The 16,856-nt window shown below is 49.5% G+C and overlaps 1 protein-coding gene across 2 annotated transcripts in view; it reads right to left on the bottom strand.

Annotated features, from left to right (window-relative positions):
• The window catches only part of BRPF3 (bromodomain and PHD finger containing 3), a 34,817-nt gene that overhangs the window by 15,131 nt on the left and 2,830 nt on the right, over positions 1 to 16,856 (bottom strand). The window contains exons 2-8 of one of the 2 annotated variants that reach the window (XM_057554882.1): positions 14,645 to 16,121; positions 11,127 to 11,283; positions 8,638 to 8,769; positions 6,164 to 6,292; positions 5,558 to 5,870; positions 4,514 to 4,816; positions 2,384 to 2,893 (exon numbers count right to left, since the gene is read on the bottom strand). In XM_057554882.1, coding sequence (XP_057410865.1) covers positions 2,384 to 2,893; positions 4,514 to 4,816; positions 5,558 to 5,870; positions 6,164 to 6,292; positions 8,638 to 8,769; positions 11,127 to 11,283; positions 14,645 to 16,095 — 2,995 coding nt within the window. In that variant the 5' untranslated portion in view covers positions 16,096 to 16,121. The remainder of the gene's footprint in view (positions 1 to 2,383; positions 2,894 to 4,513; positions 4,817 to 5,557; positions 5,871 to 6,163; positions 6,293 to 8,637; positions 8,770 to 11,126; positions 11,284 to 14,644; positions 16,122 to 16,856) is intronic. The other variant, XM_057554883.1, reaches the window with a different exon arrangement.

Here is a 16,856-nt window from a genome sequence, read left to right as displayed (position 1 = left end):
CTGTGTCAACCACACCCTGAGATATCTAGCAGAGCTAGTCAAAGTTGAGGATGGGGGGAACTTTTCAGCAGATCTAAGGCAGACCAGACCTTCCTGGGATGATGGGGAGTCAGATTCCCTGGGTTCTAGACTGGGCTCTGAAATATGGGTCCGTTTTCCTCTTTAAGCCTTGGCTTCTACTTTCGTGAAGTGAAGGTAATACCTTCTTACTTATGGAGGATGCTATTAAGTATGAATGAGGGAAGGTCTGTTTACAGCAGGGAGCCCTTCAGAGGCAAATGAAGACTGTCTGGTCATCCCAGGGACAAGACTCTCACCTGCCGTGAAAGCTTCAACTCTCCTCTCTACCTATCCAATTCCCAACCACCATCCAGAATCCCACAAGTCTGATAGCTGAGCCAACAGCTCTAAGTCACATATACCTTAGCCAGAAAACTGTGAAGCAAGTCACACCTGTAAGAGCAGGTGTCTGAGCCAACACATCTGGACCCTAACCTGGCTCTGCCTCTAACATTATGACCTCAATTTAAATCACCAAAGCCTACTGTGCCTCATCTATAAAGGATCAACACCTGCTTTTAAGAAACTCCACTAAGGTTGTGCAAAAATATTCCTGGGTACCAGGTAGGTGGGATGGTGGAGGAGAAACAGATTCTAGCCCCCAAGCAGTGGGCCCTCTCAGGTTGGATGAGCCTGATGTCTAGACCTATTTCCCAACAGCAGGATTTTTCATTTTTAGTGCTCAGTGCTGTTTGGCTGTGCCTGATATAACTGAGAGGATGACAACAATAACTGCTACCAACTACTGCTATATACCAAGTGCTTTATATAGGCTACTTCCAATCCTTAGAGCCCCGCAAGGAAGGTGTCACTAGCCCCATAGTAGAAATAAGGAATAGGCTCACAGAGGTTAATTGATATGCCCCAGGATACACAGGTAGTAAGAAGATGGGATTTGAACTCAAGTCTGCCTAACTCCAGGCCTCAAGCTCTTGACTCTATATAAACACCCTACCGCCCTACTACAGGGAAGCTTGGACCAGACGGGAAAGGAAGGTACTGCTGGAAACAAAGTATTAGGTAGGAAGACAGAAAAGCAGAGAAAAGCATGTGCTGACCACACAGTCCAAAGCCACCACATAACAGGACATGAGGAGCAAAAGCCAAGAGCAGGCCCCTCCCTGCCAAGTGAGCTGGCCTTCCATATCCCACCAAGACTAAACAACTCTGTCTGGTGATGGAGGCCCTGCATGTCCAGGTCCACCTTGCCCACAGCATTGGCTCCTGATGCTCCTCTTCACTTTGGAGAGGGAAGCCCCTCTCCAAACTGTCCCTCACAGGGACTCTGTCCTTGTTTCTACACACCTGGGCCCGAGCCCTCTGTTCCTTTCTAGTCTGTCCTCATCCCCAGGGCCAGCTTAGGTACTGTCTACTCATGAAGCCTTCCCAACTCCCCCAGTTCCTATTCCCTGAACACCTCTAGCAGTGCTGTCACCTGACACATAACCACAGACTGTCCAGCACTGGGATATCTCTGCACCTCAGGACACCATCTAGTCTCCCCACTGGACGGTAAACTCTCAGAGCTGGACCTGAGTCTGACTTACTGCTCCCCAGTGACCAGCTTGTGTTGGACACGCAGTAAGGACTCTTTAGTGACAAGCCCCTATTACTACCTCTGAGACCCCATCACCGACGGTCCCTTGGCCCACTCTGCTGCAGCCACATAGGTTCCCTCACTGTTCCTCAGACATGCAAGCATGTTTCCACCCCCATGGCCCGTGCACTTGCTAGTCCATCTTTTTGGAACGTCTTCTCCCCAGATACCCAAAGAGCTCACACCTTCAGCTCCTTCAGCTCTTTACTCAGAAAGCCTCCCCTGGCCACCCTTTCTAATACCACCTCAGCATCCCCTCTCCCCCCCTTCCCTGCTGGACTTTTCTCCACAGCTTCTAATATGAGATACAATTTACTTATTTGCTTTTAGTCTACCTCCCCTACAAGATAGGAGACTTGTCTGTTTTATTGATTGATTTTTCCCCCTACACTTTAGTGCCTACAATAATGCCTGATATAATTATCTGATGAATAAATGAACTAAAATGAAGGTAGGAACCATTTTATCATATATAGCTTTATATGCTGCTCCGGGCCAGAGAGAGCCCCAGACACAAGCTGGCCCTCTCAAAACACTTGCTCAAAGCCCATTTCCCCAGGCCACTACTCGTGCACCAGGCCCAACTGTGAGCTACGGAGTCCTCAGTGCTACTACTGGCATCCACAGGGGCCATTAGGGAGGCAGCTGACTGGGGAAGGTGCTGGCTGGCAAGGCAAAGCAGGAAAGCAGATGAGAAGTAGCGAGAGAAGTCACAGGCGAGGTCACCTGTCTCTTCCTCCTGCTGGGGGGACCTCTCCCCTTCGCTCTCACTACAGCTCCTGCTCCTCGGCCGCTTCCGGGAGTGCTGTTCATCCTCGATGCTGGTGGGAGACGCAGGAGAGCCCACTGCGCCATGGTCCTCGCCGTTCTCCAGGGCCCTGTCTGGGCTCCTCTGTAGCTTAACCCCATTCTTGGCCTTCTTGAAGAGGACTGATGTGCGACGGCCCACGCCACTGAGTGGGGCGCCAGCGGGGGATGTATCGGGGGTCATGAGGGACACTCTATTGATGCCATTGTCACTGAGCAGGCGTTTCAAGGGCTCGCTCCCTAGCTGCAGAGGTGATTTTTCCAAAAGCTCATCTTCTTCCACTTTTCTTGGCTTTGGGAATCGGCTTGGAGGTTTGCTATCATTGATGGGTTTCAGAGTTGGGGGATCCGGAGGGGATTCTTGCTCAGACAAGGAAGGCGCAGGCCCAGTAGGCTCCAGGGTTGGTGGGGGAGGCATTTTGGAGTCATCTGTTAGAGAAAAAGAGAACCTGCTTGAACATTTTAGAAAAAGTCTGCCCCTACAAGCCAGATAATGACACTGATAACTAAGAACCAAGAGCATAGGGTATTAGAAGGTTTGAGATGCGTCTCAGGTCTAAGGTGAAGAGAAGGTAGGACTAAGTTGTGTCTAAACTAGTAATTCTAAACCCTGGCTATGTATTAGTCACTTAGGTAGTTTCTTAAAAATTCCAATGCTGAGGTCCCACCCCAGACAAAATGAAACCAAATAGTTAATGATGGATTTTTTTTTTTAAAGCTTACCAGGTGAGTCTGATGAAGTCAGGGTTATAAACCACTGCCCTACACCCAAGAAAGCCCAAAGCCCCCTGCTTAATCAATAATTAGGTAAGTCTCAGCCTCACAGATTAGGGGTCTACAACTCTCTTTAGACCCAGGTGTTTTCCCATCTGTCAATGTATTTTGTTTCATATCACAAGTGAAGCAAGAAGGACAAGCAGAAAGAAGCAGCTTACAGATATGAAAAAACGAGAGCAAGGAAGTTAAATCAGTGGCTCCCGAACATGTCTATTCAACCTCCACCTTAAAAAATGAGACTTTCAAAACAGAGCTCAGATTTCCCTAATCTGAATTTCTGGGAGATGAAGCCTAGAAATTTTTTGAAACCTCTAGAAGCTGTTGCAGCCAGTCCAAAGGGCATGACTCTGCACTGCCTTAGCCCAGGAGTGGGGATGGATACGAGTGGCATGCTGACTGCCACAAGGGAAGCTGGGAAGGGTCACAATGGACACGAAGCCCTCTAATGCTAAAACTGACCTCTCAGCCACATCCTTGCTCTCCTCCAACCTAAAATAAAATGGGCCATTCCCTGCAATTTGGCCCCTTTTCCTCTGGAGATAATTCCCAACCTTCTTGATTGTGTGGATGACAGGCCCTCCTGAGCTACAGGCTCAGATCCAAGGGCTGGTAAGAGGGAGACAATTCTGTCCCCAAAGAAGCGGAGAGGATGGAAAGCAACTCACGTAAGGCACCTGGATCTCTGAGAATCACTTCCCCCAGCTGTCTTTTGCAGTTCTGGGCTTTTCTGCTTGGGATGGGCCTGTAGACTTGGCCAGCTGGGGTCAAAGCCATGAGCCCAGACCATCCTTAGGGTCTTTCTTTCTTTTCTATTCCCCCACACCACAACCTAACCTGCTCTAAGAGCCTTTCTACATGATGGTATAAGTTGAGCTAATATTTAACTGGTATGTGCAACATGGCCATACCATGTGCAAAATACTGAAATACTTCTTTACAAGTTAGTAAACAGCTACTGGGCCCCAGCGTCTGAAACTCCCTGAACCCACTCACAATCCAACAACTAAATATTTGCATCAGAGGCCCTCAGGAGCCCCCTCCAATATAACAGCCAACATCTACTCTGACGGATGAATTTTGGTCTCTACGTATTGTTAAATATTTTGAGTATCACCCCTGGGTATGCACGAAAGTGTGACCCCTCCCAGGGCTTTTGCTTGCCCACGAGGGTCACACCTAGAGTTGGGGAAGGATGTTCCCACTAAGGGATTTCAGCTTAACCCTCCCTTACCCTGGCCCGCAGCCCCTGGCCTGCCCGTGACTGTCTCTCACCTCTGTCCCCATCGTCTTCTGGCTCCTCCTGCGGGGCCTGCTCCAGCACAGCCACATCCCCCCGGGGCCCTGCTGGCAGCTCCCCATTGGACACAGTCTTGTTTAGCGATGCCAGCTGCGGTGGTGGCGGCTGTGCCAGCTTCTGCCGGAGGGCATTGATCTCCCGGCGTAGCAGGCGGACACGGCGGGTCCGGGCCCCACTGGACCGCATGGCACTCACCAGGTCCAGTTTTTCCAGCAGCTCCTTCAGCTGCACCTCTGGAGACAAGTGGGCCCGGTTCTCTGGGATGAGGATGTTGTCCACTGCCAGGGAGAAGAGAGGACAGAAGAAGGGGCTGAAGGACCTGACCAGCCCAGGGCAAAGGGAAGGGCAGGGGCCAATTCCTTCGGATGCAAAATATTCTCCTGGAGTGCCTGGGCCAGTGGCTTCCAGCAGCGTCACTGTGGGGCCTTGGCCCTGGCAACACCGCTCCCAGGAGGGCAGCCACAGGGACAAGGTCAGAATCTGGGAAACACCTGCAGGAAGCAGTTCACAGTCACGATTATGGGCTCCATGGAGCAGGCACGAGGCAGCTTGGCAATCCCTTGGCCTGAGTGACTGTTTGGCTGCTGCCATCGAGAAGCAGAGAGCAGGGGCAGGCAGAGTAGGGAATTACAGAGGCAATTCCATTTTTCTGATGCTCTACCTGCACTCTTCTGAATGAGCCAGACATACACCAGCACTGCACTCCTGCTGCCCATGCTCCAACGCCACACAGAGGGAGTCCAGGAAAGAAAGACCCTTGGTGAATCTTTAGCTTTTCAGACAGACAGCTAGTACCTGATTCCCCTTATCCTACTATTCAAGAAGTGCTCAGGGAATTAACTTTAACCCTTGGAAGTATCCCAGCCACAAGCACATGTACCCCAGCCTGTGCCTATCCCCAGCTTTGCTCCTGGAGTCTACCCTATAGCCCCAAGGCCCATCCTGATCCCTGGCTCTCTGGGCTCTATCCCTGTGCCTCCTCCTGGCCCCTCTCCTCCCTGCCCGTCCAGGCTTCTCACCGTCTTCCCAAGAGAAGCGGTAAAAGTCCTCCAATTTGGGTGACTCGGGCAGGTGGGTGCCCCTCTCGGGGTCATAGCCGATGTTCTCTGCCTGCCGCCGGGCGTGCCGCAGGATGGCCCCTCCCAGGTCCCGCAGGCGGACAGCTGCTCGGTGGAAAATTGTGTCTTTAGCATTATACTTCATGCAGTTGGTAACTATAAGGTTAAAGTCCTCCTCAAACTCCTCCAAGGTGCGGTACAGGTGGGACTCCAGCTTCCGCCTCATAGTAGAAAAATCCATTGGCTTGGATATGAATTCCAGGTAATCTGGAACCTAAACATATAAAACCTGTACAATTACAACAACCATTTACTAGCCAAACAGGCGCACCCTTCAGCGGCACTCTTGCCTCCCCATTTTCTGGCTCGGCCATGCCGGGCTCACTCACAGCCCCAGGGCCCTGGCCCACCCTGGCCTGCTGAGCCCTCACCGTGGGCAAGTCTACTAGCCTTGCTAGACACCCCCAGGTTTTGTACACCCTGTGGCCCAACCCCTTCCTAGCCTGCTCAGACCCTATTTCCATTTCAGGCGGGGCTCACTGCTCAGGAAGTAGGGGGGGAACTTGCCTCACTCAGGTTGACGGGCTCGGCAAAGATGTGTGCGGGATCCTTCTCCTGCAGCAAGTCCAGTGTTGTCCTCAGCAGAACGTTGAATGGCATAAGCTCCAGCTCCATGGCGGCCTGCTGGACCTTGACCTGTCGGGGAGATAGGGAGAAATCAGGACACCCCCCAAAGAGGCACCGAACTTTTGCTTGATAACTTGACTTTCACCAGTTGTGTACAACAAATTTTCACAAGATATTAAGCTGACCACTATTTGAGGAGTTATCTCTGAACTTTTAGCCTAGAAATAATGACACCAACAGCTACCACTTTGTGAACATTTCCTATGCATTCAGCGCTATACCAAAACTTATAGTAATAATAGTTAATACCTTTATAGTCCTTACTAAGTGCCAAGTAATGTTCAAAATAGGCACAAATGAGGTATTTTACAAAGAGGAAACTGAGGCACGGAAGGACTAAGTAAGTGACTGGCCCAAGGTCACACAGCTAATAAGGGACAGATTGGGATTCACAGTGTGTGCTTTTGACTACTATGCCACACTGCCTTTCTACTTATATTACCTCAGTTAATCATCACAATAACCTCGAAGGAGAAACTGTTATTATCTCCATTTTACAAATATGGAATCTGAGGTTTGAAAAGAGTATGATGAGTTACTAACCCAAGGTCACCTGGCTAGAAAAGAACAGAGACGGGACTTATACCTAGGTCTGACTTAGTCCAAGGGGCACACTGATGATATAAAATGTCCCTTGGGCCAGAATTCCCACCTAATTGGCCCTTGACCACCTAGGTCGGCCTAGGGTGACCAGGGCCTCGAGGCTCACCCCCTTAGGCGGCAAGTAGCCTGATATATTTGCAGCAGTGTGCTATACAAATGTTATTTTCCACGTGTGCCCTAATGTAAAAAGGTTGGGAAGCCGTGTATTAGACTATAAGTTCCTGCCTCTTGGCTACATCAAAACAGGCCCGCCTGCATCCCCTGCCTGCTTCGTTTTCCCTTACATTTCTCTGGACCACAAATGGGAAGAGAAGCTCAGCTGTGGGACCAGGCCTGGGACAGCACAGACAGTTTGAATCCATAGACAAGGTCCTGAGATGTCCTCCATGCCCACCTGTGCTAAGTATGGCAAGAGCTGCCCAGTCTCAGCGGTGGAAACTTGGGCTACAGGACCGTGAGAGAAGGGCTTGTGCTGGGGCTGAACGGTGAAGCAGAGTTTGGAGAAAGAGAGAAAGAACATCTTTAACCCAGGCCTCTGAAGCATGCGAGTAACAGCTGCTATTCCTGGACCAGACAGAACAGTTTTGGCATTCAATTAATAGTTTTTGCTCACTGTCATGTGCAGAGTGCTGCCGTAGACACTTCAGGGAGGCAAAGAGTATCAATAATGATGATGATGATAGCAGCTGACAATTCTATAGCCTTATTACGTGCCAGGCACTGTTCTAAGCTCTTTATATACACTAAGTCATCTAATCCTCACAACCTTACGAGATGGGTTCTATTATTACCCCCATTTTATAGTCAAGGAAACTCGAGGTATAAGGAGATTAAGCAACTTAATGTCATACAAGTAGTAAGTGGCAGAGCCAGGATATAAACGCAGGCTGTCTGAATAAAGACACAGACGTAGAGAATGGAATTGAGGACAGGGGAGGGGGAAGGGTAAGCTGGGACAAAGTGAGAGAGTGGCATGGACTTATATACACTACCAAATGTAAAATAGATAGCTAGTGGGAAGCAGCCGCATAGCACGGGGAGATCAGCTCGGTGCTTTGTGACCACCTAGAAGGGTGGGACAGGGAGGGTGGGAGGGCGAAGCAAGAGGGAGGGGATATGGGGATATATGTATACATATAGCTGATTCACTTTGTTATACAGCAGAAACTAACACAACATTGTAAAGCAATTATACTCCAATAAAGATGTTAAAAAGAAAACCAACACGCAAGCTGCCTGATGCCACAGCTCATATTCCTAATTCCTATGCTACACTACCTACCTCAACATTCCCCATGCTCAGAGGCTTAGAATCTCCTTGAACAGAGGTTGGAAAATTTAAATGATTCAAGACTATAAGTGTTTAAAGGACAAGTGAGAAACCCCAGAAGCTCCCAGGTCAAAGGTGATACCCATAAGAATGGCTTGAGAAGCTCTCCAAAACATAAGGCCAGGCTCCCCTCCCCCCCCCCCCCCCCCCCAGATATCCTGAATGAGAAACTCCAGGGATGGGCCCCTGGATAGGCATAGGATATTAAGCTTACGCCTGAGGCCACCAGGAGCTAAAGTCCCTAAGTTCGAAGCCATCAGCAGCACCACACCCAACGCAGAGTAGGCAGGCCTTGGAGCCCATAGTGCTGGGCAGGAAGGTAAGAAAGCTGACACCAGGCAGGGGCTCCTGGGTCTCCTGAAGCCACACTGACAGTAGGAGAAAAAGATCTTGAACAAGAGCCCTGGGGGCTCCTCCTCACCTGCTCCCGCTTGAGCTTTTCTCTTTTCCGAATCAGCTCAATTAGCAGCCGTGCCCGCTCCAAGTCATGCCGGAGCTTCTGCCAGTATTTCAGCTCTTCCTTCACTGCGTTTGTCTTCTCGTCCTGCTCCCGCTGCAGGAGGGAAGGGAAAGGATAGAGGAGCTGTGGGCCTCCTTCCTGCCCAAAGTCCTCTCCCTGCTCAAGCCTCCTGGGGCCTCAGCAGCTAAGAGCCCCATCCCCTTCCTGGACCCATGGTCCCGGAGAGCCCTTCCACCCCCTCTACAACCCTTCCTCCTGGGCTTCCCCAGCCTTGTAACAATGTTTCCTCACTATAGCACAATAACCATTGCTGGGGTGAGAGCTGGGACTGCTTCTCCCTACCTCCAGGGACACCAAAGAGCAGCTGTACATCCTCAGGTCTGGAAAGAATTTCAGAAGGAAACTAATAGACACCTCAGGGTGGAAAGAATTTCACCCTAGAGCTTCGACTTGGCTAGAAAACAAAGCGAAGTTTTTACTACGAGCTTGTGCTTACTGACTTGAACATACTTTAAAACACCACCACCACCACCACAAACGTGATTCTTGCCCTAAAAGAGGTTACAGTGTAGTTGAGGGAAGAAAGAGGCCCAGGGTTTGATACGCAAGGGCACAGCAGCATAAAGACAACAAAAACTGATTGGATAAACTGAACATAAAATGCTAAGAGGACATAAAATAGAGAAGACCTCAGTGGATTGGGGTTAGGTCAGGGATTCCTGGGACAAGCAATCTTACTAGGGTTTCACATGTAATGATGCATGTGGATAAAGAAAGCAGTAAGAAAGGCCTCTTTTGGAACCGAAAGGACCACAAAGCAGAAGTATGAAGGCAGAATTAGTGATTCTTTGCTTGTTGAGAAAAATGGGCTGGCCAGAGCAGAGAAACTGGAGAACCGCAAAAGCCAAGGAAGACCCAGGATCCAGCTGGCAAGAAGCTTCAAATGCCAGGCAAAAAAGCCTGGACGTGGCCTGCCTGGAGAGGGGGAATATATTCCGGAAAAGGAAATGACAGGATGGAAAATGGTTAAGTGTGTAAGACAGTACCAGTTGTAAAGCAAAGAAAGAATTAGAGGCTGGAGACCACCTGGAAAGCTACTGCTGAAATTAAGGGGGCATGGGTGAGCGCGGTAGTTGTGGAATGGAGATAAAGGGCCATATACTGATAAATCCCCCAAAACAGATCAGGAGATGATTAACTGCAGCTCCTTATGGAGGAAAGAGCCAAAAGTAACTCCAAGGTGGGCAACGTCTGAGGTCAGGAGGAAGAAAGTTCCATGACAGTAATGGGGAAATACATTTACGGAGATGAAGGAAGATAATGAATTCAGTTTCCAATATCTGAGTTCAGGAAACAGCATCTACACGGACATCTATAGTTCCTCTGCCCCAGAGGGACTGAGGGCAGAAAAAAGGGAGGGGACAAGACAAGAAACCTGGAGCTACTGCTACACAGTTATTGACAACTACGAGAGTGGACAAGCTCTCCAAGCCAACAGGGAGGCAACAGAGCCCCTGGGAGTGTTACCATTAAGGGGTAAGAATTAGGATCAGCACAGGGTACAGTCAGTGGGGTAGAGGGGGTGGGAAATGGTGTCACAGAGAAGCTCTAAGACAAAGTGATCGTGGTGTCAAATGTAGTCCAACAGTCTATAAGGTGAGAATCTGAGGAAAGACTTGCTGGGCTGGAAGGGGGTCACTGATGTTCTAGAAGAAGCTACAGGGGAGCAAGCAGACCATTTCAAGGAGAGATTGGATATACACTTCCCCTTCAGGACTTCAGTTACAAAAGGCAAAAGTAAAATCAGACAGAACAGAGGGCACCAGAGTCATGGGAAGGCTTGCCTCGTCTCTGGAGTAATGGTGTGGGAATATTTAAAGGCAGAAGTAATGGAACAAGTGAAGAGGCAGAGAGAACTAAATATGTTTTTTAAAAGTCTCTCAGGAGGCCTCCACCATCTCGGAAAACACTAAACATGCAGCAACTCCAGTTGCTAATGCCTAAAAGATCACCCCAACTGGGCAGGCTGTGCGCTACAACCTAGATGGTTAGTGTATTTTTTATGGAACATTTTTAGGCAGATGGCAGTATAGTGTCTTAAGGAAAGTATGCCTTTTCCTAACTTATACAACATGGTCACCTGACTCTCACTCAGCCCACTTCTTCCTTTCTGCCATATCTAAAGGGTTTTCCCCACGAAGAGGGAAAGCTGGGCTTGCTTTCCACTCTCCCCTAGAATTTGCTCCAAGCCAAGCCTCTCTCATCTAGAAGGGCTGCTATCTGGTCTGAAGAGCTCTACAGTCCTGGAGGTCACTCCTGGAATGGACCACCTAGAGAGGTGATGGCTACAGGCAAAGGCCCCACAGAGGGCTCAGGGAGGTTGCCCCAACCATCTTTCCTTCGTCACTCTCCACCTCCCTCCACTGCCCTCAAATAACTACTTCACCTACCTGCTCAGCATTCCTTTGGGACTGCAGGTGGGAGTGCAGGCGCCGGATGAGGGGGACACCGTTCCGTGCCTGCCGCTTCAACAGCCAGTAGTTGTGAAGCCGCTGCATGAACTGGTTTTTCCTCTGAAAGGAGAGACCACTACAGATCTTGTTCAACCTTGAGTAGAGGAGGCACAGGGAAGTGAAAGACAGGGTCAGTGGGCAGCCCAGATTACAGCCTCCTATTCAGACCCCCTGGTTCATTTCTGAACCTTATAGAGGAAGACAGAATAAAGTAGCCAAATGCCTCACCTCAGAGAAAGGCTTGAAAAGGACAGCAAAGTTAAGCAGCTCAGATTCAGCATGGGATATTTCACTTGATTTTCCACCTCCTGCCTTGCAGTCCTGATCCTCCAAAAGAACCCTCCCCCAGGAACCCTGACTCTATAGTCCTGGACTCCCGAGACACAGGTCTGCGCCCCAACACCCCCACTCTTCTCTTGATAAAGGCAGCAAAAGAGAACAGGAACTTGCATAAGCTGTGGGCAAAGCGGTCACTATTTCCTGCCCCCTGTAGTTAAGGGTCCCACCAGACCAGGGAGTAGTCCACAGCCAAGCTGGAAGGAAAATTAGTAGGAATACAGCAGGCTACTGCCTTCTGAACCCAAATACAACCCTTTGGAGTTGTCTGACCTCTGGTTTTTCATTAAAAATCTCAGTAACCTAAAAATGTCTAATTTTGAACCAAATGAAAAAAAAAATGGATCTAAAGATGTAAGAGGATGGAGAATCTGAAAATTTAGCTGGCTAGACAAAGGAAGATAAGTACTGTACGGTAACATTTATATGTGGAATCTAAAAAATACAACGGGGGAATTCCCTGGTGGTCCAGTGGTTAACACTCGGTGCTTTCACTGCGAGGGCCCAGGTTCAACCCCTGGTCAGGGAACTAAGATCCCACAAGCCGTGTGGCGTGGCCAAAAAAAATAAATAAATAAAAAATACAACAAGCTAGTGAATATAACATAAAAGAAGCAGACTCATAGATACAGAGAACAAACGAGTGGTTACCAGTGTGTGGCAGGGGGGCAGGGGGCAATACAGGGCTGGGGGAGTGGGAGGTACAAACTATTGGGTGTAAGATAGGCTCAAGGATGTATTGTACAATACAGGGAATATAGCCAGTATTTTGTAATAACTGCAAATAGAAAGTAAGCTTTAAAAATTGTATGAAAATTTAAAAGAATTTTTTTAAGTTTAGCTGGCTAAACCGTGCCAAAAGAGAAGTCTGGAGGTCAGCGTTCAAGCCAATAACACGTGGAGGGGGGAGGAGTGGGAAGGGAATTAATGAGCTCCCACAGTCTCTACCATAATGCCCAAACTTCAACATGGGTCACATTATTCCCATGTTACAAAAGATGGAAAGGCAGCTTAGGAACTGAGGCTGAATACATTGTCAAAGTCACTAATGCAGCTAATAAGATGGTGAAGCTGGGCAGGATTTGAACTCATGATCTCTCTGCTACACCATCTGTGTTCCGAAATTGGTTAAGCAAGGCCTCAGTGCTCCTGTGGCGTTTCCTCTGCTTCTTCTCTTCCTCTTACTCCACTGAAAGGAAGACAATTATGGCTAAACAAGAAGGTAGAATCTAAGAAGGATGTTCATGTTGGGCTAGACATTGCTCACCCAGGCCTTGCGCCTTTCCATGGTCAGACATTCCTGCCCCAAAGCCAAGCTTACAAAATTAAGGCCTAGGCCTTTCCCCAAAGGACAGATCCCCCACCAACACCCATGCCAAGCACACCTGCCCAGATGCAGGCAGCCCCCTCCCTCTACAACCTCTTGGCCATGGAGGGTCCCAACGGCATTTGTGCAGGTGGGGAAAAGAATAATAATAAAATAGCAGTAGCAGCAGAAGCCACCATTTATTGAGCGCTTACTATTTGCCAGGCACTGTGCTTTACTTGTATTATCTCATCTATTTCTCCCAACAACCCTATGAGGTAGGTTCACTTACAAATAAATAAACTAAGGCTGAAAGAAGTTAAGTGACTTGCCAAAGATCACACAGGTAGTTAGTGACAGAAGCAAGATTCAAACACAGGTCTGTCTGGTTCTTAGCCAGCATGCTGTGCTGGCCCCTGAAAGAGACCACCTACAAGAGCAGACCTGACAACCAAAAAGTCTAGCCCCAGGGCATAACCACCCTACAGATGGAGACTAAGGATGGACCCACTCACCAAAGGGAGGAGGGGAGCCTAGAACAGCTCTGTGACTAGAAGGCCCATTTCCAGTTGACTGAATCTAACTCCAGCCATGGCTCACAAGAGCCTCTCCCTCTGGATCTTGTCAGCTCTTGTGTCTTCCTTCCAGACCAACAAGTCTGGTTGCCTATTTCCCTCATACAACTCACTCCACACTGCCCTCCAGTACTCCTTTCTCCCTATCCCTTATACCAAGAGAGACAGACAGCAGGAACAGAACCTAGAGGCATCATAAGCCCCAGCTTGTCCAGGGTCTGTCGCTTTACCCCTGGTTCCTTCCAGCCCTTAGAACAGGACTTGGCATATAGTAAGTGCTCAATAAACATCTCATTGAATGAATAATGGAGTGAACAACTTTACCTCCCGTGGCCGCAGTTTCTTCATCTGGGGGTGTGGGAGAAGGTGCAAGGACTATGTTAGATGAATAATCTCCAAGATTCCTTCCTGCTCTAACACTGTAGTCTTTTTAGTGAACATCACCAATGAGATGGGCCTCCACTGGAAAATCTTCCCTGTCTCCTGCTTGTCTGCCAAGCTCCCATCCCTCCAACAGCGCCAGCTACCACTCTGATGGTTTAAAACAGGCACAATGGTTTCTCTACAGACTCGGTGGGGGCCAAGGTGGTTTAGTTACACAGCAGAGCTGAGTGATCTTCTTTCCTTTAAATCTAAAAGCTTCTCAGGAGACATAGCATATCTTCCCCACACGACCACCCCCTTACACAAAGTCCCCATCATTCCCAGGACAGAGCTTTCTGGACAGCAGGTACCTATACTGACCCCTTGAAACAGTGGTTCTCAATTGGAAGCAGTTCTATCCCCATAAGGTTACTAGAAACATATGTAGGGAGCACTGAGGTTGTCACAAAGACCAGGCAATGAGGGAGGGGATGCAAATGGCACTTACAGACAAAGACCAGGGATGCTAAACATCGAGAAATGTACGGGACAGCCCTAATAATGAATTACCTCCTGTCCAAAATGCCACTTGTGCCCTGTTGAAAAATATTACCTTAGACATCCTGTCACCTGGGTTTCTAAGCAACTTAAGTGTCTGTCTCACCTTGAATCAAAGGAAATACATTGCTTTGAAGGGCACAATCAAAACCACAAACCAGGCCAGGCGAGCCCAGGGTCTAAAGGAGAAGTCTAAATTTGAGAGCACAGAAGAGAACAGGTATTCACCAACCTTGGGGAAAGAAGCCTGGCTCAGGGCCAACACCAGCCCGAGAAGAAATCATGAGTCCCTAGGGAGCCCTCCTAGGCAGGCTCACCTGTAAGAGGGTATCTGTGGGACAGTGACCATGGGGACAGTGGAGGGTGTGTCTCGGCCCACTTCCTCTGGCTCCTTCTTGATCCTTTGCTTCAAAGTCATCTTGTTCTTCTTGGACACTCCCTTGAGGGGGCCACCTACCCCACCTTGGCCTTCATCTTCCTCCTCCTCTTCTACCTCTTCCTTCTCTTCTTCCTCCCCACAGCCCTCCTTCAGCCCTTCTTCGTCCCCAGCCTCACTGAGACTTCCTGGGGAGTCGCCCTTCCTCCTAGCAGTGGCAGCACCTGGCGGCGAGTGGGCCTCACAGTAGGCGGTCTTGCGCACCGTGAAGATGGTGCCGTTGAGGCTGGTCTCACGCATAGGCTCAATTTTCATGAAGAGCCCAGCCCGCTGTGCACACGTCACATGGAAGGCCGTGTAGCAGTTCACCTTATGGCACTGAATGGCTGCACCCAGCCCCTTCTGCTTGCAGATATAGCAGGTTAGTTTCCAGCGGGCAGGTGGGATGTTGTCGATGCCCTCAATAGGCTCCAGGAACACAGTGTTAGCAAAGCAGACTTCAGGGATCCAGATGGCACACACCACATGGGCCCAGTGCCCATCGCTGGTCTGTTTGAAGGCGCCACCCTTGTTGGGGCAGAGGACGCAATCCACAGGCCGAGAGGGAGACTGTAGGCAGCAGCGGCACAGCCACTGGCCCTCGGGGATGTAAGGGACGCCATAGCACTCCTGGTGTACAGCCAGGTTGCAGATGTCACAGAAGAGAATGACGTTGCTGTTGTGGCATTCGTCATCCAGGCATACGCAGCAGAAAGCATCTTCGTCAATGAGTGACTGTTGGGCCCCACTGCTTCGACTCTCCAAGTATGACTCCTTCTCAAGCCGGTCCACCAGCAGCTCAAAGGTATCTGCCGACACCAAACTGTGCCCATCTACTCGCCGCTTCTCATTTACCATGTCCAGCCAGGCAAGGTCTTCCTCATCCATGTCATACTCTACTTCTGCATCCAGGTCTTCAGGCGGCTTCTCAATGTAGCGGTAGTAGGCAGCAGGCAGAGGGGGTGCTTCTGGCTGACTGCCTGAGTCCACCATGCGGAAGCTGGGTTGCGGGAGGTGGAAGGAAGTGCCGGATGCATGCTTGGAGCAGGACTCCTTCTTTTTGCCCTTGGATGAGGGTTTTTTGGACTTGACAGGGAACTGAGGCTGCTCACTGTTTTCCTTGTTACTATTGCATTCAGTGATATCCTGGGCAGTCAACTCATCCTCTGTGATGATCTTGAGCGGGTCATAGATGCTAATACGATGCAGACGTCCATCAATGTCCACCTCGACGATCCGCTGGGCCTGGGCATATGTCAGGGTCTCCCGGGTGGGTGAGCACTTCAGACTATAGGGGGATGGGGAGCGCCGGCCCTCGGCATTCTGCCGTGACTTCCGGCGAGGCTTCCTCATGGCACCTGGGAACCAACGAGACAGGCCTAAGGAGAGGAGGCCAGGAGACTGTGAGCCAGACGTTCAGGCATACATGCATTCATTCACCCTTCCATCTGATCAACTGGCCACTGAGCAAACTGGCTATTCTCTCTGTCTGAACATCCTGCCCCTCAGGTACCCACATGGCTTGCTCTTTCACCTCCTCCAAGTCTTTCCATAAACAGTGTTTCTCAGTGAGATCTATGACCATTCTATCCAAAATTGCAAATCCCTTTCCCCCACCAGCAATCTTTCAACCTGCTTTATATTTCACTATAACACTCACCACTTTTTACTGTGCTATGTAATTTATATATTTATCATGTATATTTGTTTCCTTCCACTAGAATGTAAGGTCCATGAGGGGAGGGATTTTTGCCTGTCTTGTTCACTGCTGTATCTCCAGCACCTGGAATGGTGCCTGACTCTTAAGTAAGCATTCTATAAGTGTTAGCTGAATGAAATGAGAAATCAAACACTCATGATCCCTGCCCTCAAGGAGAGCTGTCTGATTGAAGGGACATAAAAGTAAACATAACAGATCACTACAGATCAATGCAACATGGGGAGAGAGCTAAAGTTCTAATGAGGTACATAAGGCTGTGGGACAGCTAACTATGGAAAAGGGGGTGGTGGTTAAGGCTTAGGAAAGGAGTAAACAACAACAGCATCCACTTACAAGCTCTTCACATGACCTGTGGCCCCATGGCGGATCAAAAATCCACAGGTCTAGAGCCCTC

The sequence above is a fragment of the Balaenoptera acutorostrata genome, chromosome 10 (genome assembly GCF_949987535.1).
Source record: "Balaenoptera acutorostrata chromosome 10, mBalAcu1.1, whole genome shotgun sequence".
Taxonomy (NCBI): domain Eukaryota; kingdom Metazoa; phylum Chordata; class Mammalia; order Artiodactyla; family Balaenopteridae; genus Balaenoptera; species Balaenoptera acutorostrata.
This window is presented reverse-complemented; position numbering and strand designations above follow the sequence as displayed.